Below are 26,037 nucleotides of genomic sequence, written 5' to 3'. Positions count from 1 at the left end.
AGGATGGGGAGAGAGAAGAGGTAAGGAGGTAAGATAAAAAAAAATAAGAGAACATGACATTTTCCATCCCATCCCATCCAACGTGGATATCATGCTTCCAATTGCATATCATGCTTTTTGGTGTGAAAGCAGCAGCAAATGTGCTATTGATAAAGGACCTCAGACACACAGCCAGTCAATTTTCTTGGGAGCTCTTATTGCTCTATATCCCACATAAAATTGAATTGCATATCTTCCATCATATTTGTTCATTTGAATGTAAAATCTATATTGCTTCCAGCTTGGAGCAACCTAGTAAGAGATCACGGGGAACTTATCAACTGAATCGTAGCAGTTGTTGAGCAAACTGAGGAGTTTCTTTGAAATGATCCACAACGGATGATAACCAGAGTCTAAGAAGTTAAGTAATTTCTTTATTCTGTGTTTTACTCTTCAGCTTTCTACTCAGGCTAATTAACTAGATTTTCATGACCAAAAACAAAACTCTGGCAATAAACAGAGATTATTAATTCAAAATAATTTCAGCATCACTTTTAAGCAGCACAAGAAAGCACTACTGCCAAAAGGAAATGGCACTGATTCTCACTGTTTCTGTTTTAACAAATGGAAGTTGAATCATCAATACATACATCATCAATAAAGATCTGTGCGCAAGTAATTTCATATCGGTTGTCTTCACAGTTGCAAAGAGTTCCTAATTTTCAGAGGCCCTAAACATATGCAGGATTCACCAGCCTTATCAAACTATGCAATTAACATAAGAAAACTACAGTCAGGCAGTTATTCCACTGCATTCATATTGCCCAAGCACTATCTGAAGCACGCCATGCTCTGCACTCATTGCTTGTAATTTCTGAGCATGAGGCAAAGGAGAACAATAGCTATTATTTGATATTCAGGATACATCCCAGAGATTTACAGAATGATGTGGTACAAAAGTAATAGAAGTATGAAAAATCATTGCACCTATCAGCAAAGAGATTACCAAACTCAATATAGAGACATTCTGTTTATCATAAAAATCTCACAAGAAAAGTTATTCCTAGAAATGCCATTATTCATCTTATTCAGCCAAATGCTGATGGTGATTATTGCCTATACGTCAAGCACAGTACTATATTGCCTTCTGCTGCTACAAGAATAGCATTTTCTCTTTATTCTGATCAATCAGTTTAACATTATTAAGACTACTTATTAAAAAACTTACCGATTTCTGTTGTTCAAACATGATCTTTTTGTAGAACAAATGAAATTGTTCAAAACTAAGCTCTTCCTTGTGAGCACCTATTTCCTACAACAGAAAGTTGCATGTAATGAATTGAGAATTCCATGAAATTTGCACAGCATTTGCACAGCAAACAAGTTATTTCTAGTTTACCTGCCACCAACACACACATTGAATTCCACCTGACTTCATTTTTATTTTTTTTTTACATTTGGGGATTATCACTTTTTAATACTGGGAGGGGGAGGGGGAATTGCTTTTTTGTCCTTTTGTTTTGCACCCTGATATTTGGTTTTGTACCCTTACTGGGAATGAAGTAGTGTCTGCAAAGAGAGTGAAAGTTACGTCCGTATTTTCTTAAAGACTTATATGCAGGTAAAGTCAAAACTAGAAATTAATGAATAATGTGAATATAATGTAATTATTTGCACACAATAATAAAAAAAGTGTATATATAGAGTAACCTGAACAGAAATATCAACATCTATCAGACAATACAAAACAGATTAAACTTTACAGGTTATTACCGCAAATTTATCCTTCAAGAACTTCATGCTGCTCACTTTGAAGTTTACTTGGGGAAGGATAGCTTTCAGCTCTCTAAGACTGATACTGAAAAAAAGAAAATATAGCAAAAAAACAGAACAAAACAATAAAACACTTATGTTGTATCTACCCAGCTACCGAATATATTTTTATATCAACACAAAAATGTTACTAACGAAACATTTTTGGTAGGATATCTTTTATGATTATAAACTCCTGTAAATATAACACCTATATGGGAGCAAGCTTGACATTTTCTAGTTAGTGAGGACAAACAGGCATTTCAATCACATCTTTCCATTCTCTCATCAACCTCAGACTTTACTCCAGCCTTGCAGCTACTATTTCTATGGCCTTCTACAGTGCTGTCTCAAAGCAAATCACAATACTTGTAGTTATCCTCATGGTGTAAATGAGAGCTAGGGCAACACTATTATAACTCTTGGCTGAGGGTTGATTTCCAAAGGGCCTAGATGCCTAAACACTTTAAGTGTGCTGTTAGTACAGGTGAGTCAGTCTGACTGTACCCTGCTGATACAAGAAGTCACTCCAACCCCTCTTGTTGTGCTCCACTCCTTCTTTGCTTCCACTGACCAGCTCTGACACTCATCAAACCTTCAGTTACCATGATTTAACTTGTTAGGCCAGGAAAAAAGTCTAAAGCTGCAGGGAGAACAAGTATTCAAGTCTTCCACTGGCTCTGTGAGCTCACTCAGCTCCATAACAGCATCATAGCTGGAATAAGCAAAGAGTCGTGAGAGCCTGATTAGAAGCAAGTAAGGACGGTGGACAAAAAGGAAAGAGCATGACTTCATCCACCCAGCAGCACCAAGTTGATACACCAGATAATCCATTCCGTGCAGCTCCATTTCAGTGGCTGCTACTCCATTTGTCTTTGGATAGGAAAGAACAGAAATTAGGCTTCGTGTCTTAGTACAGAGTTTCGTACTTTGGGCAGGTATGAGGACTCAAGGAGGTCACAGCATTAAAATGGGATGTGTGAAGGGCACAAGGACAAGTCCTAGGCTGGAAGATGAAGGAAATAAAGATTCATAGCAGCAAATTGAAGTAGGGAAGAGGTGATAACCCATCCACGGTTGCTACAGCCAACATCAGTGTAATACCAATAGTACCCAAGAAAACTAGGCTAAGGTGCTCTGCCTCTACCCCCACTGCAATTCATAAGCCATTAACTCTAGGCAAACACAGGATCAGAACAGAGTAACCTGAAAGAAACAAAAGCAAGTAGCATCTAGATGAAAATAACACGTCTATTCCACTGTGTCCATGCAAGCAGCTGCCCTGGGAGACATCCTCATCTCCACTGTGCACAGAGAGAAAACAGCAAAGCAAGAAAGAACTTAGCCAAAACCTACGCCAAAGCCAGATTAGAAGTCAGGAAATTCCTGGCTTTCCTCCCTGTCGCCAGATCTCTGGAAAAGAACTCTTTGTTGGAGCAAGAACGAGCACTCCGCTCGCACCCCAAACACCAAGAACAAGCAGTTTACTCTGGCTGAACAAGCATAAGCCAAAACAAAGAGCTGAGGCTTCATCACCACTGGCAAAAACTCAGCACGGTAAATAGGACTTGCCTGGAAGCCTAACCTTTACAATCAACCTCCTTAGAAACTGCAGCACTAAACAAAAAGAAGTCCAGCTCATACTCCTTTCCTGAAATTCTCTAAAAGCATGAATCATCAACTAGGAGAACAAAGAACTGTCCTCTCCACCTGCAAGCCCCCTCAAACCTCAGCAAACTGCCTTATAGTGATGAAACAACCCTTTAGCACCAAGTGAAACCTCTTCAGCAGGCATACTGTCAGCTACAGCTTCTGTACCTTAAAGTTTTGTTTTTGCTTCACGATCCCCCTCCAAACACCTCAATTGTGAGCTAGTTTTACAAAATGCATCAGGAGGTGTAAGCCAGCATCCAGTCAAGGCCCTTCACTGTTCTTGGCAGTTTTGAAAACACCATTCCTCAAACTGTCTTAGTTCACATTGAAGCCAGCTGCACAACGCCACGGGCTGTCTGCAGAAGGGTGTTATTTCCTGCAATAACAGTCTTGTTCACACAATGAAACATCACACTTTATTTTGTTTTAAGGAAAAGGTCTAAATGAGAGGAAACGCATGTTCTTTTCCACTCAGAAAAGAAATGAACATTACAAAGAGCAAAATCATGGTAATATAATATATATGGAAGAAAAAGGGTTAATGTTCTTCCCAGTGTTCCACATGTTCTGGTAACTTTAACCAGAAATGTGCAGCTGAATACATTTAGAAAGTCCCTTTTGTTGTGCAAAAGCTGCAAACCTACTGCACACACTGAGCTGAAACAAGGTCCTGAGACACAAACATATGAAGAAACACAGCACAAGGGAACCTACAAGCCCATGGCATTTTTTCCACATGAGAAGCATCAGTGATGCTTTGGCCTATCTGAATATGTGGCAAAGACACAAACCCAGGTATCTAGCCCAACTGCACAAAAATTTCACTCAACACAGAAGCCTTCAAAAATAAGAACAAAACAAACAACCCCCCCAAAAAAAACAACATACAACCAAAGATTTTTGTCCTTATTCCAAATAACTGATTTCGTTTCTCTCTGTAGCTATCATCAAAAATGTCTTTGGTTTCCCACTGTTAAAGGAACTTTTTTCCCCACAGTATTACCCTGTCACAACAATGTCCCTCCTCTTCCCCAATGCACTCATCAAGTATCTCTGTTATCTCTTCTTCCTCTAAATACTCTGTTCTATTCTTGTCTCAGCTCTGACCTCCTGAAAGAAAGAACTCATGTTATTGCTTGGGACAGCCCTGTCTCTGGATGTATCTGACACTGCTGCCTTGATTATTTTCAAACCAGATACCACACACACCAATCATGATCTGAAACCAGGTAAGGCTATTCATTTAAACACTGTCCCTGGATCTTTAGCAGCCCATGCTGAACTCTACTTATGCAGTCTGATTGTTCCAGGTGCCCAAGAAGGCTTTTGAGAGTTGGGTTTGGTCTGTCTACAATAGATCATAGTCACTCCAGCAGTCTTCACAGCAAGTCTGCACAGGAAAACTAACAGCAGGCTATGCAAACCATGCTGCTGGGGGTCAAGCTGGCTATTAAGGGGTAAAGACCTCTGTAAAGCAAGCAACTTAACAAACCTGCACAGCTGAGCTCAATCTCTGCAGAAAGAATGGAGAAGGTGATTGCCTTTCCTCATTCTAGCAAAGTAATTCTAGGCTAAAAGCAAAAGCATTTATTTCTCATCATTTGTTTCTTAGTATCACATACATGAACATATTGTTGCATCTAGCAAAAGGCAAAACTCAAGTTGTTAAAACAAGAGCAAACAGCATTTCAAGGGATGTCATACTTGTCAACTCTGGTGAATAAATATTTATTTCTGTTTGTTCTACGTTAGGGCCTGCAATAAAGGTTCATTAAAAACAAACTGAACATAAAGATAGAGTTTCTTACCTATTTCTTCTAGTCTGATCAACAGAATAGATCTGCTTTCTCAGCCAGCTTGGGGGAAAGGAGGAAAAATGGGGGAAAAATAGATTTAACCCATGTTTGTGTAATTGAGCAGGTATATATAACAAATGAAATATCAAAATCTGGAGATGAAATTCAACAGAAGCATTTAAAAAAAAAAATCAGAAAATGCATGTCTTTTGATAAAGCAGAAATATTTTCAGCGCAGCATCTAAGCTTTCAAACAGTTTTGTAACTGTATTTGTAAATAAACACTTTTTATTACTTAATACTGCATTTTTAAAGCCAGATAAACAATACAGGAAAGGGAAGGGCGTGCACAGCACAAAAGAATGAACAAACAGAAACTATAAACATGTAACTTGCTACAGTGGGCCAAGACTTCAGCTAACCCAAACTAGAGTTACTCAACCAAGTCAATAATTGAGTCAGGGGCCTAATCATAAAACTTCTGTTAACATGCATAAAAATTAAAAGCAGGGGGAAGGGAAGAACAGCTTAAAGAATTTTTAAGAAAAGCCTCATTGGAATGCATGTTAGCTTTAGCTGCCCAGCAAAATACTGTTAGCAGTATTAACAGTAAATATCTACACACACAACTGATCTATAGGCTGCTCACAGCATGTCAATGTTAAGCTTATCCTCAGTTCTCTAAGGACACCACTTTGTCCACAAACAGACTGAAACCTAGTAGCACTTTGTGTATCAACTCTCTGCTATATTATACAACAGATAAAGGGAGGATTAAGTGAATACTTTCTCCCCAGCTTGGAATTGCAAGCAGGTACAGCCAACATCAATGTCAATGTGGCAACTCGGTTAGGTAGACTTTGAGGACCGAGTATATCCGTAAAACAGGTAACAGTGACACATCCTAAACAGAAAAGTCAGCAGTGATGAACAGCAATCAAATGCAGAAACAGTTTTAGAAGCTTGTCAAGAAAATTCACATTCTGAATATAAGTAGTTTCGTGTGACATCTTCAGAAGCCTTAAGGGTGCAACTGCACCATCATGTTGGCGGCTGCTAAAAGGAAAGCCTTCAAGATGTTCATTTTCAGCCCATCTATCCAAGTGAACTGATCACAAAGCCTTGTGATGCAATGGTATCAACAGGAGAAATTACAAAAGTGCACGTGTGAATCACTGGGACACAAGAGCTGCCTGCAACACACACCTACCAGATCAAGCCTACTGTAACTGCACAATGTGAATTTTCCAAGAGCTTAGATCAGATGGTCTTGATATTTCATTCAGAGACCTTGTGTGGGTGTATGTCTGTGGCACACAGAGCAAGGTAAACTGCAAGTTCTTAACAGCAAATCCAGAATACGTAAATAGAAAAATAGGCAAGGAGAATTTCCATAGAACCTTTTTGTATCATCAACTAACTGGAAAGTTGTTGTTTCTTAAGGTAACTAGCAAGCAACCACTGGTTGCACTTTAAAAACTTATTTCAGGTATTCTCCTTCAAATTCCAAAGAAATTTTAAATCCCACAAAGTGAAAAAATGTCTGCATACCTCTCCGTGATTGCAGGTGTTGGAGCTCGCATGACCTCTTGATACAAGATATTCAAGCCACACAACCATTTATCAGCATCATCTTTAGAATCAGCTGAAAAAAAATAATATGCTATGAGAAAGTAGGACATAACTTGTGAAATCTTGCTAAACCCCAGTGCACAGAGCTGCAGGTCAACCTTTCTTTTTGATAAATCTCACTGCATAGCTTCATGTTGCTAATTCTAGAACTAATAATACAAAACAGCATGAATTTGGGAGTGACCGGGCTAATCCTAGCAGAACTGTCTTTTAAGAGGAGAACAGTTTTCTACATCATTTAACATCACCACTCGGTAATGTTTGAACACAACAGAAGATCTTAGACTGCATTCTGGATTCAGCTTTCCCTGGCAGATACCAATCAAACTGAAATCAATTTTGGGGGGCCTTGGATGAGACGCTATTTTTACAGCTTTCAGCTGGGCAAAGTCTAATACTTTTTAGAATGCTGGCTCTGAACCAGCAGAATGGCATTCTTCAATTAAACCAGTTCTGACAAAAGTGGGAGCTCTAATCCATGCAAATTCTTTAACTGCCTTCAAAGTAAAACAGTTTCTCAAAATATGAAGATTAACTTTTATCTAAACACATTTTCAAACAATGCTTTATCCCCTGGGATGAAGCCAGAGCCCAGCACGTTAACATATATGGGCCCATATATAGCCCAACAGTTCCCTATGGAAATGTTTTTGACTTAGTTACAATTTTGGAAATAACAAACCAATTCTCCCGAGACAATTCTGGCCTTTATGACAGCCACCGTTCCCTTCTAAGTGGCAACTATTCAATATAGTTTAAAGAAACCAAGACAAAGCCTTAGCAAGGAAAAGGATTTCACCCTTACTTGAAAGTTATATCAGTCATACTGTTATGCACATCAGATTGGGAAGGTTTTCAGAGCTGCAATCTATAAGCTCTTAATTCTCAGACACACATGAAAGCTCTGTTAGCTTACTTGGAGTATATAGCTTCTATAATAAAAAAAATGATCATTAAATAAAAAGGAAGGTACTGTTAGTGTTACAGTGCTTAGGAAAGCACTCCTCTTTTCTCCTATTAAGATTCTGTAACAACTTTGATGAATTAAATGGGCAGGCACATTTCTGCACGGGAAGGACAGAGAGAAATACCACTGTGAATAAACTGTCAGTGTGATTCTCAAGTGAGTTCAATTACAAGCTTTTCAGAATAGAATCTCTTCACAGACAGAAACCATATTCAGCTTGCACTATAAAAGCTGATATCCTTTTTCATTTCAAAATCTTTGATTTTGCCATCCTAAATAATCTCACCTGAAGTAAGAAGTGCTCCAAGCCTTACCCAAAACACAGGATGCACTATTTCTTTATTTCCCATCCACCTCTTCACCCTAAATTTATCATCTTCCAATGTTATTTATGATCCCCTAATCCTTCTTTAGAAGAGGTTTAGTATTATCAAGTGACTCACACCCACACAAACTAAGCTAGAACTTCATTTTCAAATTAGCCTGCTCATAGGTAACAGGAAAGTTTCTGCGATACAGACTTAGTGTAACTCTATGGATATTGTTTCCAGAATTGTTTGGCCATCCTGAAAATGCCAGGGCAATATTTTGCTTTTGTCTTTAATGCAGCCAGATCCTTTGCTGACTTTAAAGAGGACAACATCATCCCTGCTCTTCGGCACTGAACACTTTACAAGAGAGATTTAACCATCAAAAGTTGTCCTTGTTACAGATGATCAAGTGCATCAGAAACTATGCTAAAAAATTCTCTGTCAGTGATCTTGGGAAGTGATATATTAATATGAGCATATACTAAGAGACATGTCTTTTATTAGTGCTTTAACAGTAGTTGTCTTCTGATAAACAACAAATATGAAAGTTCCTAAATCACGCAGAGGTGTTGGCCATTAAAGTGCAAGACAGATTGTGGCAACTGACTCACGTACTACATCCACAAGTTATACAACTGTTCTGTTTAGACAATATAAGGAAAAGTCTCATACAATACACTTGGACAGCAAAACATTACAAAGGCGTCAGTTCACAGATGTTTAGGGCCAAGTAAAAGGTTTCAGGTTTTAAGCATTTGGTGCACTCCTGAACTGCAGAAGTCAAAAATCATTATATTCTTTGCATTACTATCATTAGTGTATTTGATTGCTCAGTAGTTAGGTTTAAAGAGGAAACAAATGAAGAAAAGAAAAGTTTACCTGCTAAACTTAAGGTATTGAGGACAAACTGGGTACCATAAAAAATAGTGAAGCAGTGTTCTTCTCTGTGCTTTGCTTTGCATCGTTCAAAGTCCTTTGAATTCTTTCCGGGGCGAATTTCTTTTATTTCCATCAGATCCACTGAAAGGAAACAACAGTAAGTCAGTCAGCAGAACTGCACTTACCTTCCAGCAGAGCCTGAAACAGCAAGACAAAAAACCTCAAAACATGTATACATATATAATGTATGTATATTGTTATAGATGCTTATATGATAAGGAATTGCACCAGCTTGCAATCCACAAATAAATGACTCGGTGTATTACTGACCAGAAGACAATAGCAGGAAAAGACCAAAAGAAGGAGAAAAATAACTTCTCTTGTTCTTATCATATGACTATCACTGAATATCAATGGACAAAGCTTATACATATAGTCCCTTTGGAGTACAGAAGACATGTTTTCACAAATGGAATTTATACTGAACAAGAAATTTCCAACTGCCAACTGTTCAGAGACAGAAGAGTGATACAGATTCTAATTTACCTAACTAAAAAGTATGCATTACATCTCAGAAAGTCAGCTTGCTTCAGCACATTAAACAAGTGTGTCTGGCACCCTCCAGAAAGTAAAGAGAAAATGCAGCCTGATAATTAAACCATTTGCAAGCCTTTTCCCGGCCATCTCCAAACAGGTATCTGTCATTCAACATAAGCTGTTGTAGCACCTTCGACTTGATTGCAGCATAGCCAAGTGGGAACAACGCATAAGCATGCGTTTTCTCAAGTCAGCTCCCTTTTTGCCCAGCTCTCGTTATACTGCCTGCATAAGAGCAGCGAGACAGCACTGAAATAGAAATATGTGTAGTCTCAAGATAAGATACTTATTAAAAAACTGAGGAAGTGGTTTGTTCTGCCTGTGAACCAAACAAGTGGCTCTTCCTACTTCTGGACAATCTTGAGTTACGAGCTGCAGAATGAAGAGTGAAGAGAAACATTTCATGGCTGTTCTTGAAATGTGTTTATCAAACCTAGCAAGATCCAAGGAAAATAACTGAGGATTTCTGTTCATGCACTTAAGAACTCCATAATATAAAAAACAAGTTTTAACTGAACGCCTCACCACACTTATTAACACATAATGAAAAAGAAACTTGGCTGCCAACAGGGTGAAGGAGCTAAACATTGGTTAAAGCTTTGGCCCATTATCACTGGGTTTCTATGAAGCCAGTGTTAAAAGGAGGGGATAGGACATCCATCAACAGAATGCCGGTAAAGAAACATTCATTTATTAATTCCATTTTTATCCTCACAAAGTATCCTAGGCCAAACTTCCACCTAATACTCCTTATTCTTTGACATTAAACAACTTCTCTTGGGAAAACAAGACCTTAAATGTCAACCTAAATTGTCCTTAAGACACAAGCATCTTTCTTGAACTTATTTTTCCTAGTGTAACACCTTCAAGATAGAGTGCAGCTAATGGCTCAAACTCTTCAGTCACACTTTCAAACTACTAGATCATCTCCTAATATCTGGATGGACAAAAGCCCTAAGTTTATGTGTAACCTTCTAATAAAAATATTACTATAAATATAACTATAAATGATCCACAACCAGAAGCTCTCACTGATGACTCAAATCTTCTGACAGGCTCACAGCAGTGTACCTGGATATGCATCCCAAAATGCCAGCATCTGAAAAAGATAGGCTAAGCCCACTCAATCACATTCATCACTCAGGATGCAAAGAAAGAAAGTAGTTTAGTGGCCACAATATACAGCGTGGGACCGTACACCACGCTGGCTCACGCTGATAACGAACAAGAACAACACCAGGTACATTTTCTTTCCCTTTGACCAACAAACCTCTGCTGAGAAACACAGTTTTAACTTGAAAGCAAAGTGTACCTTTCATTTCACGCTCCCATAAATCCATGCAGACAAAGCACCAGACCACAAAAAGCCCCTCAAAGCATAACCTATAAGCAGCGATAGAGCAGTTTCACAACCTGCACTGCTGTTGTCATTTCAAGTGCCTCTTACCTCATCCAGACCTCTGAAACAAACATGCAGCCTTGCTTAATGTCTTCCCTCAGTTACATATGCACTCACTACACTCCTCTGCTTTGCAGTGCAACCTTTCAGCCCTACCATTCCACTCTCTCGTGTGAATGTATGTGTATATACATATATGCACAAGGATATCTGCTCACACAGCTTTCATGGTGCTACTGCTAATCTTACAGTCTTCTTTTACTCACGCTGCTTTAAGGACTGGACTACGGGGATAGATGCTGTTAACAATAGAAGAAAATAAATGTAAATTATTTTTCTCATAAGGGCTAGTAACCAATTTAGAGAAAGCTATGCCATTAATGTGTAGTAATACTGAAGTGTTGGAATTTGTTCATATAATAAGGCCTTACAAGAACTATATTGCTCTTATGGGATTTCTCATGTATTCTTTAGAACAAGCTCAATTAACATGAGTCTATTTCATACGACTGATAGGAAAGTTAGGGAAAAAAAAACATCGGAGGGGCAAAGAGAGAGACATGCACAGACAGGATATATTCGGATCTCAGCTAAGCCCTGCTGTCCCCCTACAGGGGCTGGAGCTGCCAGCACCCTCCACCCAACGCCCACTGCATCCGGAATGGCCGAACCCAATGATCCAAGAAGGGAACAGCCAGGAAAAGCAGCAACATGTTTCAGACTCAGATTAGTAAATCAACTGTACCAAGTTGCCTGTTACTGTGAACTTATTATAGCACAATCCGTCACCGAACAATTAAAATACAACTTCATGCCTGCGCTACAAGTAGCAGCACAGTGCCTCGGACATTCCATCTTCTTACTGCATTGATCTTATGGAGCCTTTCTTCTTCTCAATCCCACATGCAAATTGCAGAGTCATTTTCTGACCTGGCTTCATGGACAGATATTCCTGGGGCTTAATATATCTGCAAAAACACAGATCTGGACATATGCAGCTTGCAAAGTGTAAGATTGAGTACAATAGACTTGCAAGTGCAATTTCCAAGTAACAGTGTAAGATTACTGAATTCCCCAAAGAAACAGTTCAGAATGTGTTCTGTAGAGAAGCTGACTAACACCCAACAAGATAAAGAAGACAGTGTTAATGCATTCATTAAAAAGCCAAAGAGTTAAGAAGCTAAGTGCCACTCAAAAATCCTACAATGCCAGCTCACATTTCATCCATTCTTCTGTCATTTTTGCCATGGGTTAAAAGAATCTTCTTGGCAGTCTCATCAGTCCCCTATTGATTCTGACAACTCCCTCAGGTGACTGTTTAACCAGACTGGACTCCAAGGCACCCTCACTTCCCACTCTGTTTCAGGCTCCTATCTGGATATGCAGTTTTCACTGCATTTGTGGCAGTCCAAGGCCGAAGGAGCTGCACGTCTGCTCTTGATGCTGTGTCTGTTTGGTAAATCAGTAATTCAGTGGATCATTACACCACTACACAGCAACTTTCCAAAGACTGCACAGATTAAACAGCACTGAGCAACTAAGAATGCCTGCGAGAGCTCTTTACAGCCACAAACTTAACAACCACCTTCTGATCCATAACATCTCCACTGATCTCCACTCAAATAACTTGGCAGCAAAAATCATGAATTGCTGTTACCTTTTTTTCAGCTACCCCAAGAGGCAGATGGGAAAACAGAACTAGGAGGTGCAGGAATGACGCAAACAGAACTGCAGAAAACACTACATTGTTGTATATGACAACACTGTGCTGATCATTCCAGGTATGCTTTAAACAGGAACAAACCAGAACTGCTACCCAAAGGGAACGGTTTGCCTCCTTCCAGCCCTAGCATTCACACATTACTCACTGCTTGCAGGAAGCACAACTATTCAGTGGCCAAGCAGATAACTGCACAAAGGAACTGTGCTTAAAATCAGCCAATGCTAGCAGTAGAACTGCAGCATGTTAGCTGGAAGCAACAATGTAAGGTCACATTAAGAAGACGTGCTTTACTACATTAAATGCATTATTTACTTCATTAGGTATTTTCAACAACAGGCCCCAGAAGTCAACAAGGAAACTACTGGCAACGTTTCAGAAGGGAAAATAAGGGACTCTGATCATCCAAACGGCACAGACCCAGACACAAGGGTGGGCATTCTCTGTACGAATATTTTTGCATTTTTATGTGTAAACATAGTAATGTTCTGCACAAGCATTTCAGAACCAGTTTTTAGAATCCACATCTTTTCAACAATTTGCATTACAAAATATTCTAAAGAAAGTTTCATTTCAGAAAGGCAGAAACTGCCTCCTTCCAGATAGGCAATGTGCAAATGAGCGCCCATTGAACGAAGAAGGCCTTCAGTATCTTTTTGCAAATGGATTTCACTGCGGTTTGTGAGGACAATGACTTTGCTCTCAGTTTTACAGAATTAAAGATTAACTACACAAGGTGTGTCTCCCGTTTTATTCAAAACAGCAGCGAAACGCTGTGCACAGTTCTAAAGAGAAAAAAGTGAGGCCTCTCTCACCGAAGGGCAAAGTCATATGAAGGAAGAAAGCTGAAGCACGTGAGTACAGCAGTGGTATGCAAAGTGATTCAGCACATACAAACAGTGAAATTGAATACGACATGCAGTAGCCCAAGGAATTACAGCTAAGTCACAGGGGTATCTGAAAGCACAGTTTAAGGAGGCAACATGAGAAATGGTGTGGTGGGTCTTGGCATAGCACCTGAGTACCTTCCCAAGGGGTCCTCATGTCACACAAAGCCACCATCTACAAAAACAATGAATTACCATCCTACCAATGATAGCTACACCTTGTGAATTAACAATTCCCTGCTGGACGGCTCAGCAGAGCAACAGCATGTTACAGCCCTTCTCAGCTTGATGGGCTCTGAATTCAAAGGGTCACAGACCTCCAGTGGCTATTGGCTTCATATTAAAAAGAAAAAGGCACCTTCAGAAAATGAGAAAAAAGTACATATGTGCCCATAAAAGTAGACGTTCTACTCCGTCAACCAAAACAAAAAGGTTGCCATGCAAAACTTTGACTTTGGGGGTAATATACTGGAGTATCTACATCTCCCACTCACTCTGACCAACTCTATTAGCAGTGCTCTGGTCTGCAAAGATCATCACGCTGGATCTCCATTTCACTGGCCAGCCACTCTGGTCTTTGTAAGCTAGCATTAAACACCACAGAACTGAATTGCTGAAAAATGATTTGAAGACAGCTAAAGGCTAAAACACATTCATTTTTTTCACTTGACCACAGAAACCATGGTCTAAATTCTCAGTTGGAGGCTTACACGAAGATCCCCTAGGTAAGAGAACAGAAACACATCAGTTTCAAATTAGAAAAAGGTGAATTTTAATATCCTTTAGATATGATACTCTGCAAAGAGCAAGAAGTAGATTCACTTCTGCAATGACATTTTGTTCTTAACAGTTTTTAGAATGCAAAATAGAAAGAAAATGGCAGAATATGATTCTGGAGCATTCAAGGGGAGTTACGTTTGTTCCTGCTGTTTACTTTTAACTACATGGCTGAAAGAGTACAGAAGTTTAGACAGAAAAAAATAAGGGCAACTGAAAATTAGCAAGATGAAGTCCAACATTACAGCCAAAAGAAGCATTTCACACATCTCTGCCGAATATGTTGATATTCACTACTTCACCCAGAAAGGTAGAGGTACTGTAAATGTTCATACCATTTTCTCCGAAGAGAAAGAAATAAAGGTTTTCCACAACAGAAAGAGTTCCCATTGACATTCAAATTTTACCAATTAAATGACTGAGCGAGTTAACTTGGTGAAGAAAAAAAAAATCCCTCAACTATGCTTAAGAATGCAAGCTACTTCCACAAATAGCCTCTTAGGTTCTTGCTGGTCTGACTGCTGACAGGATGCTCAGAACCAAAATGTGCTTCCTTTTGCACATCATTTTAGCAGGGACACTAAAAGCAAATTCAGCAAAATTTGATTTCAGGGACAACATGCTGCAGGATAAAATTCACAAAATACAAGAATAAAGATCTAAATAAATAAATACCTTGTTAGTTAAAACAGCACCATCTGTGGCAGCACACATAAGCTTGCCATTACATTAGTTACACATCCCTGCATTTCACCTCAACCTGTAAATTGCACTTGGCCTGCTCTGCTCCAGTTATCTACATGACTACATTATTGATGCACTGCTGCTTCAGGGAGTGTTGATCATTATCCAGGTGCAGCATTCTGCAGAAATGTGGTTTCTACTTGGCTGTGTAACAAAATCTGAAAACAAATACAGTGCAATCCTGCAGATAAGGAAGAAACAGAGCAGTACTCACAGGTCTAAATTCTACGTACAACATGAATTTACTGAGTTAGTTCTTTGTTTCTTTCACTCCCTTTCTTAATACATCCCTGAAATATGAAAATTCCACTTATGGATTTTTAAGAGGACTAATTCTGAAAAATCTCCTTATTTGAGCAGGAAGTAAAACTTAAGTGATTTTTAACACTCTCTGATAATTCTTTTTATTTTCACACATTCGACAAATCATTAGTAACACTAAACGATCCTGAGATGGTAAATGTATTAAAGAAGTGGGCCACAGCCATTTTGTTCTACAAACTCTGGAAAAAAAATTGCAGGAAAAAATCAAGAGAAGAAACATAACACAAAATTAGCAGCTCATGTTAATTCTAAAATAAAATGTTGTAATACTCTGAGTATTACGTGTTAATTAAAAATGAAAAAGGTATAAGGTATTCCTGCTACATCAACATACATCTGGACTGAAGATACGTTAAACCGAAGTACATAATCAGTTACAAAAGCCTCAGTTTCAACAAGTTTTATTCCTGTTTGCCGTGGTGGTGCCATGGACATCTCAGAGCATAAATTCTCCTAGCTATGAATCACCGTTTCACACAAGGACTAATGGGGGAGCATGCAGAAACTCCCATGTTTTCCAGTGACTAATCAGACTCCAGTGGTCACAAACTTTCCCTTACCAGCTCTCCTTAAAGCACTTCCCATCATTAAAGAACGAAATATCCATTCAGCTCACCCTTCAGAAGGCCTACAACTCATCAAGTACTTGCTATACCAACTTAGATACCATAACCTCTTTGTGCCTTGGTTTATTCATGTGCATCTAAGTACGTACATCACAGCACAAAGAAATATTGGCAGCGTTATTTGGTAGCACTGAATACACTCCAAGTCAGCAAATGTCAGGTGCTGGACCCCAAACACCTCTCGGCAGAACACTGACATCAGCAGTTCCCACTCCTGGTCACCCTTTCCTTCCTCTCTGCTTTTCACACCTGCTGAGAAGTTCTCTGTGCTGCCACCTCAGCTACGACAGTGCAGCTGCTTGTGGGCCATGTGCTATCCTAGCAAAGACACAGAGCAGCAGGGTCACTGACATGAGGCAAAAGTGACCCCAGAAACCACAGCAACACACAAAATATCTATTGTGTGGTTAGCCTGCAACAGCTTAAAGAGGACAGAGCTTAAAGAGCAGCACAGGCACGACAGAGGGGCCACCACAAAGACCCATGCACTGCTGTAAAGGGTTTACATGCTACACAACCACAGGGCAGAACTACAGGAAGTGACATGCTGAGCAGTGCATCACAATAATGTCACAGCTTCACAGTCATGCACACAGCATGCAGAAATTAGTGTTTGCCAGAGAAGAACCATTACGAATTAAATAAGCAAATCAATTCCCTCCATACCAGGAAACTGAAACTTCATTTTCTGATGTGTTGATAACACATTAGTTTAGCTCTGTTCCGGTCATCAAGATCAGTACTTCTGAAGTTGCAAATCCATAAACTCAGTCATAGGCCACTAAAACCCATGGGTATATGATCCATGGATATGTTATACTGGGTCTCATTCAAGGCACATGTATTAATACCACGCTGCAATACACAAAGCACAACAGGGAAAAGAAGTAAATAAATAAAAGACTCGAGGGCAAAAACATTCTCATCAGAAGTTAAATCAATGCTTGACCACCGATGGCCTGGTAACTTAGGATTGAGAGCTCTGATATTCTGAGTCCCACAAGCAGTCCCATAGCCCTCCTAGCAAACATTATCCTTGTAGTTTAAAACGATGGAGGACAATACAGAATAAAAATGAATGCCTTTAATAAGTAGAACGCAGAAGAAAAATCCCCGACATTTTGTACCTACAAGTGTTTCCATCAGAAGACTCCAGAGCTATGAGGGGACCTAAAACATCTCTCTGTACAGAACTATAGCAAGATGACAAAACAAGTCAAGCATGGGTGAACATAGTGATATCTAGCACAGATTTGTTCCCCTCAGCTTTTTGTGTAGCTCTCTGCAGACCCACGTGAGGAAGCACATGTCACTGGCATTCATTTTAATACATTAATGAAATCTTGCATGCCAAACATCTGTGATTGTAGCTCTTCTAAAAGGTGCATTGCTCCCTTCTATTTATTTCAGTTTTGCTCAATGGGTTCCTTGGACCCAAGCGAATCCAGGAAAGGCATCTGTAAGATGACAAAGAATGGCAGCACTAGGAACCTTCTTGGCCTCTACTAAACCTAGAAAACTTCAGGTCAGGCAACTCCACTCTTTCCACAGCTGACCCTTCCCCTTCCATTTAAAAGACAACTTGATGCTTCCAAAGAATGTAAAATATGGACAAATTGTATTTATTTTTTCTTGAAAGATGCCCATGTATTAGCCTCTTCAAACACAGCAGGCTATAAAGAAAAGAAAGTCATCTCCCCTAATCTGTGTGTTTGGTCCTACAATGTGTTACATTCCAACAGTAAATCACAGTAAACCCAAGAAAGGGAAGTCTCACAAGAGGATCTGAATTTCCATACATAGAGAAAAATCCACAGCTTGGACAAGCTCAACAGCTACACTGTCCTCATGAAAACTGAGCCATCACTCAAGAACTTCCTTGCTGCACAGCTGTGCAGGATAGAAAACTTGCACACAGGTTGTCCACTGCGTTAAGACAACCACAATTGGGCACCTTCCCCTCCCTTGCAGATGGGCAGGGAGGACTGACACTAAAAGGAGAGGTGGAACATGAGGCTCCTTTAAGGGAAACAGTGAGGTTACAATGTTTTGCATAGCCTGATGTGTAGAGCCAGGACAAAGCACCAGCTGAAATAAGACGTTATGCTTGCAAAATTAAGAAGCTGTGTAGCACCATTCAGCTCCAACTCAACTCTCAAGCTTAAAAAAAAAAAAAAGTTACCCTCAGATGCTCTATTAAAGTAAGAGAACTTCCATGACATGTAGCAGTTGAAAATTTGGCTCCCTGATCTACTGTTGAAACAGCATATCCTACTAAAAGGACACCTGCACTGTTTTGCACAGGGGACAATACGGAGATTTCACACCAGTTCCTTTTTGTTAGAAAATGTCTTTTGTATCTGGTGACCCAACTCTTTCAGCTGGCCAGTGGAAAACCTCCAATACTCTGGCGCTGTGCAGTTTAAGCCACACAGCAAACAAGAATGCTTAGACCAGATTTCCTTGCCTTTGTATATCATCACTCGTTACCACAGCAATGGCTTGGAACTAGGAGTTTTATAAAGAAGAGTATCTCCATTTTAACCTACTCATCCAGAGTAACATACCTATACCAAGTGGAAACAGCTCTGATTTCAGCAGCTCTTTCACAGAATCATAAAATAGTTTGAGTGGAAAGGGACCTTTAAAGGTCATCTAGTCCAACTCCCCTGCAATGAACATCTATAGCTAGATCAGGCTGCTCAAAGCCTAGTCCATGCTGAGCATAAAGGCTGATAGCTTTCTCTGCAGGTAATGCAATTAAAAACACACAGAATAGCACATTGAGGGCCACAGGGTTGTCTAAACATTTCTATCAGCATAGCTAATCCTACATCTCTCCTGAGCAGACCTATTTAATCCAAATAAAAGTAGCTGCCTAGTCATTAGTGTGAGGCTTAACTTAAATCCCTTCCAAAACAACACTAACCAAACTGAAAAAGTTCCTTGTAATAACCTGAGGGTTCAACCACAACAAGCACTGAGCAGAATCACCTCCTCTCATTTGTGCAGTTATTTCCAAAATCCACTGCTGCAGACAAACATCCAACACACAGTGACAGAATAAATGATTACTGTATCTATCCCTACCATGCTCTCCTGGACTGCTACAGTTACTGTACTACTCTCACCCTTAATAAATACCAATTCTTACTGGATTGCAGCATGTGGAAATAGCAACCATTAAAATTCACATCACAAAAAACTATGTAATGAAAAGCACTACTCAGTATTAAAGCACAGGATACTGAATAGCAGAACTTGAGATCCTAATTCCATGCCCTTTGCCACTAAATATATGTATACATTGCAAACGTGTACGGTTTTTTTTATTCTTCACAAGGTCAACACAATTCAACAGTGAATATCTGGGGTCATTCATGTGTACATTTATATACACATAAGTGGAAACAATTTTTCTCTTATCATAAAACTGGTCGTATCATTTTTGTACAGCTCCAGAGAAATAAAAACTTGAATTTCCCCTATCACCGGTATTCAAGAAGCCTATGCTTTAAATTTCCAAATACATGCGAAGTACAAATCCATAAATATTCCAATTTTCAAGCAAAAAAAGGAAGCCTGAGTCTCAGTCAAAAGACGCAATAGCAAAATTTATTAAAAAAAAAAAAAAGAAGAAGATTTCCTTCCTCTTCAGCAGAAATACTGCCAGCAAGTTAAAGCTGCAGTGACTTTCATTTCAAGTAGATAGAACCTTTCCAGCAGTTCACATAGTTTTCTGAAGCAATGCCTGCAAAATAATTCTGAGGGTTAGGGAAGGTTCTTTGATTTTTAAGATAAATAAGTATAAATAATATTGTGCGTATTTGTGCAAATTACATGCTTTCAGTAGGTCATGGTCTCAGATCTAAAGTTTCCATTGTTGTAAAGGTCATTACATGTCGCCGAATTAAAATCACTGCTGTAGCACTGGAACTTTCAGGCAGAGGGCCCCTGGATAAATTGCAGCTCTACAGCTGAATTCCCTGCTCTGGTAACCAGTGCCAGTGTATCTGGAGGCAAGTCATTACCCTGCTGGATTACCCAGCTGTCAGAGCCTAACATAACATTCACCTTCTCTTTAAAGTGTCAACATCTCTGTGTAGAGCAAGTGATTTAATTGTTGGGATGTAGTTCTATGCACACACCTCTTTAGGTCTGGCTACTCTGTACAACTGGCTGCAGCAGTCTTTACCTCCATGATCCCATGTTATTTTTGGCAGAGGACTCTAAAGCCTTATTCACCCACTACATGGGCATTTCCTAATTTGTTCTAATCCATGTATCACCCTAGCTTTTATTTACCAAGTACATTCAAGCCATGCTCTCATAACTGAATTACTCCTCCACACAGGACTTATTTTCAGCACACCTCATTCCAGGTCTGAGCATATCAGAACTACTAAAGTACTGGCATTCACACGCACAATTATATATACCCTCATTTTACGTGAGTAACTGAGTGCAGCAAAACAGTTAATTAATGTTAATGCTTCCAGATCTGCTTGCTTTTTCCCAAAACACTACATACGAGCACATTTTCATCACCCATGACAAAAACCACTTTATGACGACCAGTCCTTCGTTCCATTCCAATAGATTTCCTGTTGCAGATCCAGGCCATGCAAGGAACCAAACAGGAGCCAGCAGGAACAGTAGCAAGTAGAAATTTAATGCTTGTAAGCAGCATGACATGAAGTTGCACAGACAATTCAAAAATCACGTACTTTCTCAGTGCTCATCTTCGCAACCTTACAGATTGATGCACTTCTAGCTTACTGTAGATTTAGCAAAAAAGAAGTTTCTAAAAATCCACAAATCAATAGTCAAACCCCATTCTCTCTCCCATTACAATGTAATTTCCACCCCCCCACCACACACACCTCCATATCCGTGACCTCTTCCCTCAACCCAGTTCTATTTAGTCTCAGTTTCCTCGTGTTCTTAACCTCTCTTCCTTCTCCCAGGCCTGGACCAATTTGTTTCTCATTGAGCTCTGGCTCTTCTCACTAAGTTCTAGTCTCACTTCTGATGCTCCTCATGCTATACTTAATTTCTTACTACAGCCTTCACAGTTCTCCACCTCCAAACTCCAACTTCTTATCAGAATTTCAATTCCTAAAGTCAGCACCCAGCTTCTCATATTATCTGAGGCTGAGCAATAAATGATTCTGGCAACTCAGAGAAACAATTCAATTCCTTTATTGAAGGCATTTAGCAGCTGCATAGTATAATCATGTCCACAGCAGAACAAAAAAGTAAAATAAAATAGCTACCATGTGGTCATATGCAAACGGTGTAGTTACATTATAACAATGGGAGCTGCAAGAATCCCAAAAATTGCAGGCTGAGCTTGGTTGATATCAGCCTTGTTCAGTAAGAACTGAAAATTAGTTTTACTTTATTTTATACCGTGGCTTTTGCAGTCCTATGTAGCTACAAACTCCACTTTTATTTCCCCACCTAATTATAGACAGCTTAGACATCAGCCAAACAGGCTCTGTAAACTCAGGACCTTCAACTCATCCCTTATACCTCACACCTCCACCCCCCTAAGTCACTGGTACTACCAACAATGGTCCTAAATAATGATTCCTATCCTGATAAGGCAAATTCCTCAAGAAATCAAATTTTAATTCAGTTTCCTTCCATTTGGAGCTTTTGCTTTTGGAGAAAGAAGAGGTAAAGAAGTCCTGATCATTCTAAGCTACAAGACCTCTTGAGCTTAAATGTGGAAAAATAGTTGTCACTCATAACAGAGAGCAAAAGCACCATCACACTTAAAGATGAAAAACTGGACAGCAGGATTTAGAGAAAAAGCATGTTAACCATATACAAGCATAGCATTAGTTATCTAACTAACGAGCTGCAGAAGATTCTTCACCAGCACTGCGACTATTCAGCACATTCTTGGCAAATTACCAAACTCTTCCTAGCCAAAAGGTTAATCGTATTAATAAAGGCTCACTAAACAAATATTTGACAATTACATTGATTTATTAGTGACTCCAAGTTCATGGACACTTTGAAAATACTCACAGAAACCTTCGATCTTGTCAGCTGTCTTGCTCCAGGCTACCTGCCTGGTTTCCATTATAACTTGAATAGTCCTCCTTTCTGGACTACTCTTCTTAATACTGAATACAGTCATAACAGTTCCCAGCTCCAATGTCCTTTTGATCTGGCTTTTCTCATACTCCGGCAGCTCTCCATAATCTATACTCTTTCTGGGCATTTTTTTAGGTTTCTTTTTCAGTTAAACTTGTATGGTTTTCACTGTGCTGAAAAGAAAAAAAGAAAGAAAGGACGAAAAAAAATAATCAGTAATTAAGACAATATTTTTATTCCTTTAAAGCCACATTTATTAAAATTAAAGATACTGGTAGATCCATACATAGAATAACAAAGCTCAAACCCCGACTATATTTATCTTGATTTGATGACTTCAGGAGTCTCATAAGAGACTCATAAGACATCAAAAAAGTATCAGTTTAAGCTTAGGGTCTTTTCAAGTATCAGATCAGTTTTTACTTACCATTTTATAGCAAGTAAAATACCAGTAAGTCTTCGCTCATGGACATTTTTCTATTTGACAGGGATAGAACTGGCTGTTTTCAATCATTCCTATAAAAGTTTCTTTACTGTTTTAGAGTACTTGTAGATTTGTGTGCTATAAAAACTTTGTGAGTTCTATGTTATGCTAGAAGTTAAATCTTCAGTTCTTGATTGAAACTGAGTGTACCTTAAATTCTGGAACTGCAAAAAATATCTAGAAAATGATTTTGTCCTAAGTATTAACAATCATTATATCAATATGGAAAGCAGTATTTGCAACATCTGAAGCACAATCAAAACCTTTTTCCTCTCCCTTAGTTGTTGGTTTTGTTTATTATTATTACATTCACAGTACCAACTGCAGACGGTCAAAATGCTGCGCCCCTGGTGAACCGCAGCAGGTTTGCTGTTCTCCGTGCCTTGTCTTAATACAGAAGCATTAATTTACTGCTTGAAGAGAATTCCAAAAACCTAACAGCTAATTGCAAGCTTGATTACTGCTCAGCAGGATTATTTACAAACAGAAAGCCCTGCTCTGTCATCCATGTACAAAAAAGTGATAGATACCATTTTTGCCACTGTTGCCACATAGTTCCCAATGACTCCCCTTAACTTCACCCTTGGGCAGGACAGGTCTAAGTGTCCTGCACGATCTTCCCTTTGCCACAGCATCCCTGCTGTTCCCCTCCTGTCTCCTCAGCCCATTACTCCCCATCACAGTTTCAGTTTCTGCACTGATAACTAATTTGTCCATGTCACTTCTCGCTTCCCCTTGGTAACTTCTTCCAACTCTCCTCCCCCTCACCCCATGTCAGTCTCCTGACCTGCGTTTCACTAAGGAGCTCTCTTTTCTGCTCTCTCATTAATACCACAAAGCTGTCTTTCAGTGTTGTCACTAACCAGTTTCAGTCTCATCTGTCAGACTCTGAAGTGGTCCAATGCAATCTTTCCAATCTCTTTTTAAAATCTACAACTTCAATGACACTGGGTTGTGTTTTTTTTAGGCTATCAGAGAAGCAGACACAAAGCCCTTCTTATTTACAGTGGCCTCTTCTGCTTTGCCTATGTGGAACCTGAAGCCCAACTAGTGTTCTGCAAAGAGTCACACAGATTAATTAGCTTGTTACTGTGTAAGAAAAGGGTACTTCGTTGTCCTACTACTACTTAAAAAAATACATATATGCCAATCCTACAACTGAGACTTCTGGACAACTTTTAAGGATTGTACACAATGGCAGATTTTAGTCAGAATGTGGCTGAACTTTTCTGACTCCCTGGAACAAATCAGCTTGTCACTGAAATCATCACCAGTTTGCATCTAGCAATTTAGCCGTAGTCATCCAGCTACAATGACAAAAATATAAGGAGAACAGAAATAAAATAAAAAATAAGTCTTTAAAAAGCATACTGTTTTGCAGCTGTAAAATGAAACGTCTTTAAACAACACAAGAAGGAATTTCTAAACATACTAATTTAATAAAAGGCAATAAAGCATTTTTTGAGAGATTAGCCCCTTGGTACAAAGGAACTGCCTCTCAGAGGTGGCTTCTTAAGCAGTTTCCGCTGAACATAATAGACTGGACTTCCTCTTTTAAAGTAGCTCTTTCTTTAAAAAAGAAAGTGAACACTGCTTTTAGCCTACTTAAAATCTTAAGCTAGAAGCCAAGCTTTTAACTTACTGCAAAACAACACTGTAGCTGAGGACACCAACTTCATCAGTAAGAAAAAAAGAAAAGAACATCATAGCACTTCATCAACCTAACCAACCATCCCTTTATTATCTGTTCACCTGTTCCATAATTTAGAACAAACACCACAGAGAGCTTCCTAACAGTGGAACACAGCAGACCAAAAGAACAAATGGAACCTGATACCAGACCTAGCTTTCTCCACATTAAGAGGCTTACTAGACACAAGTATGTGACCTCTTCAGCATTCTTACACCCTTCCCTGCACAACAATTTGAATCTACAATATTTCTACCCATTCACCCAGCAGAACTCCCTTATAACCCTCATCAACACAGTACCTTGTTGCCTCTAAATCAGTGGACCATGAGCTACAAGACACCTCTGTGTGAATCAGAAGCATTACTGCTCTTCTACAGAAAAGTTCCTGAAACCTAAAGCAGAAAGAAAGGTCCAAACGATTCAATGAGGGATCTGGTAATCACAGAATCACAGAACGGCCAGGGTTGGAAGGGACCTCAAGGATCATGAATATCCAACCCCCCTGACACGTGCAGGGCCACCAACCTCCCCATTTAATACTAGACCAAGTTGCCCAGGGCCCCATCCAACGTGGCCTTGAACACCTCCAGGGATGAGGCATCCACAACCTCTCTGGGCAGCCTGTTCCAGCACCTCACCACTCTTTCTGTAAAGAATTTCCCCCTGACGTCCAATCTAAATCTTCCCTGCCTCAACTTAAAACCATTTACCTTGTCCTGCTGTTATCTACCCTTTCAAAGAGTCAATTGCATAACATACAAGATCTGGTTTAGGCACAGACACCAACATATGACTCTTTCCCTTCGACTGCAAGCACCACAGGAGCAAAACTTCGATGCTGTCCTGTATCAAAAGCAGAATCAGCGTTATCCATTACTTACTGTGTTATGACACAACAGTAATTTCTACGTTGTCTTTCAGTGAAGAGCCTGAACATTTTGTACCAAAAAGGTCAGGAAGACCCGCTGCAAGGAGCCAAGTGAACACAGGCAAGGAGAAAGATACACTTGGTGCTATCCAAGAACCTGCATGTTTAGTGCCAGTTTGCTGCAGTACTTCTCAATTTCAAAACCAAACCCTTATCTGAAGATCAGTCTACAATTTGTACCGTGTAGACATCTGATAAAACACAGAGAGAAAGAGCTGTAGACAGGTGAAGTTACAGACGTGCAGGTTGGCAACGAACACTTCAGATGAGCACAGCAGAACCGCTCCTGAGCCACAGGACACCGCAGGTGCCTTCCCTGCACACCAAGGTTGCTCAAAAAGCGGAATCTGAAGTCAGACTCGCCCCAATTTCTACACTTTCCCATGAGCTCTGGGCGCTGCCAGCCCCATTCTGCACGCGTCGCTGCACGCTCTGCCCCAGCCTTGCCTCGGGACAGCGGCTCACCCAGCCGGGCACAGCACCAGCAGCAGCACCACCTCGCTAACAATTAATCGCAACCAACAGACAGCTGTTTGCACGGAGCTTTGCCGAGCAGGGGGAACCAAAGCTCTCGGCCACAAGGAACACCTGCTAGGGACCGAAGGCGGGCCCAGGCTGCGGCCCTCAGCGCCGAGCCGAGCCGTGCAGGGCGCTGGGCTTCTCCCCCCTCCAGCAGACCGGCCGGCAGCGTTGATCAGCAGCCAACCGCGGGGTGCCGGGC

At 39.9% G+C, this 26,037-nt stretch overlaps 1 protein-coding gene across 2 annotated transcripts in view; it reads right to left on the bottom strand.

Moving 5' to 3' along the window:
- Positions 1 to 26,037, bottom strand: part of PLCG2 (phospholipase C gamma 2) — a 64,844-nt gene that overhangs the window by 32,004 nt on the left and 6,803 nt on the right. For both annotated transcript variants that reach the window (XM_010718083.3, XM_010718084.3), the window contains 6 exons: positions 22,143 to 22,384; positions 9,030 to 9,170; positions 6,792 to 6,885; positions 5,253 to 5,300; positions 1,753 to 1,837; positions 1,208 to 1,291 (listed from right to left, as the gene is read on the bottom strand). In XM_010718083.3, the coding sequence (XP_010716385.1) occupies positions 1,208 to 1,291; positions 1,753 to 1,837; positions 5,253 to 5,300; positions 6,792 to 6,885; positions 9,030 to 9,170; positions 22,143 to 22,338 (648 nt within the window). In that variant the 5' untranslated portion in view covers positions 22,339 to 22,384. The remainder of the gene's footprint in view (positions 1 to 1,207; positions 1,292 to 1,752; positions 1,838 to 5,252; positions 5,301 to 6,791; positions 6,886 to 9,029; positions 9,171 to 22,142; positions 22,385 to 26,037) is intronic.

The sequence above is a fragment of the Meleagris gallopavo genome, chromosome 13 (assembly GCF_000146605.3).
Source record: "Meleagris gallopavo isolate NT-WF06-2002-E0010 breed Aviagen turkey brand Nicholas breeding stock chromosome 13, Turkey_5.1, whole genome shotgun sequence".
NCBI classification, from domain to species: Eukaryota; Metazoa; Chordata; class Aves; order Galliformes; family Phasianidae; genus Meleagris; species Meleagris gallopavo.
The sequence above is the reverse complement of the archived record's forward strand: the minus strand, read 5'-3'. Positions and strand labels throughout refer to the sequence as shown.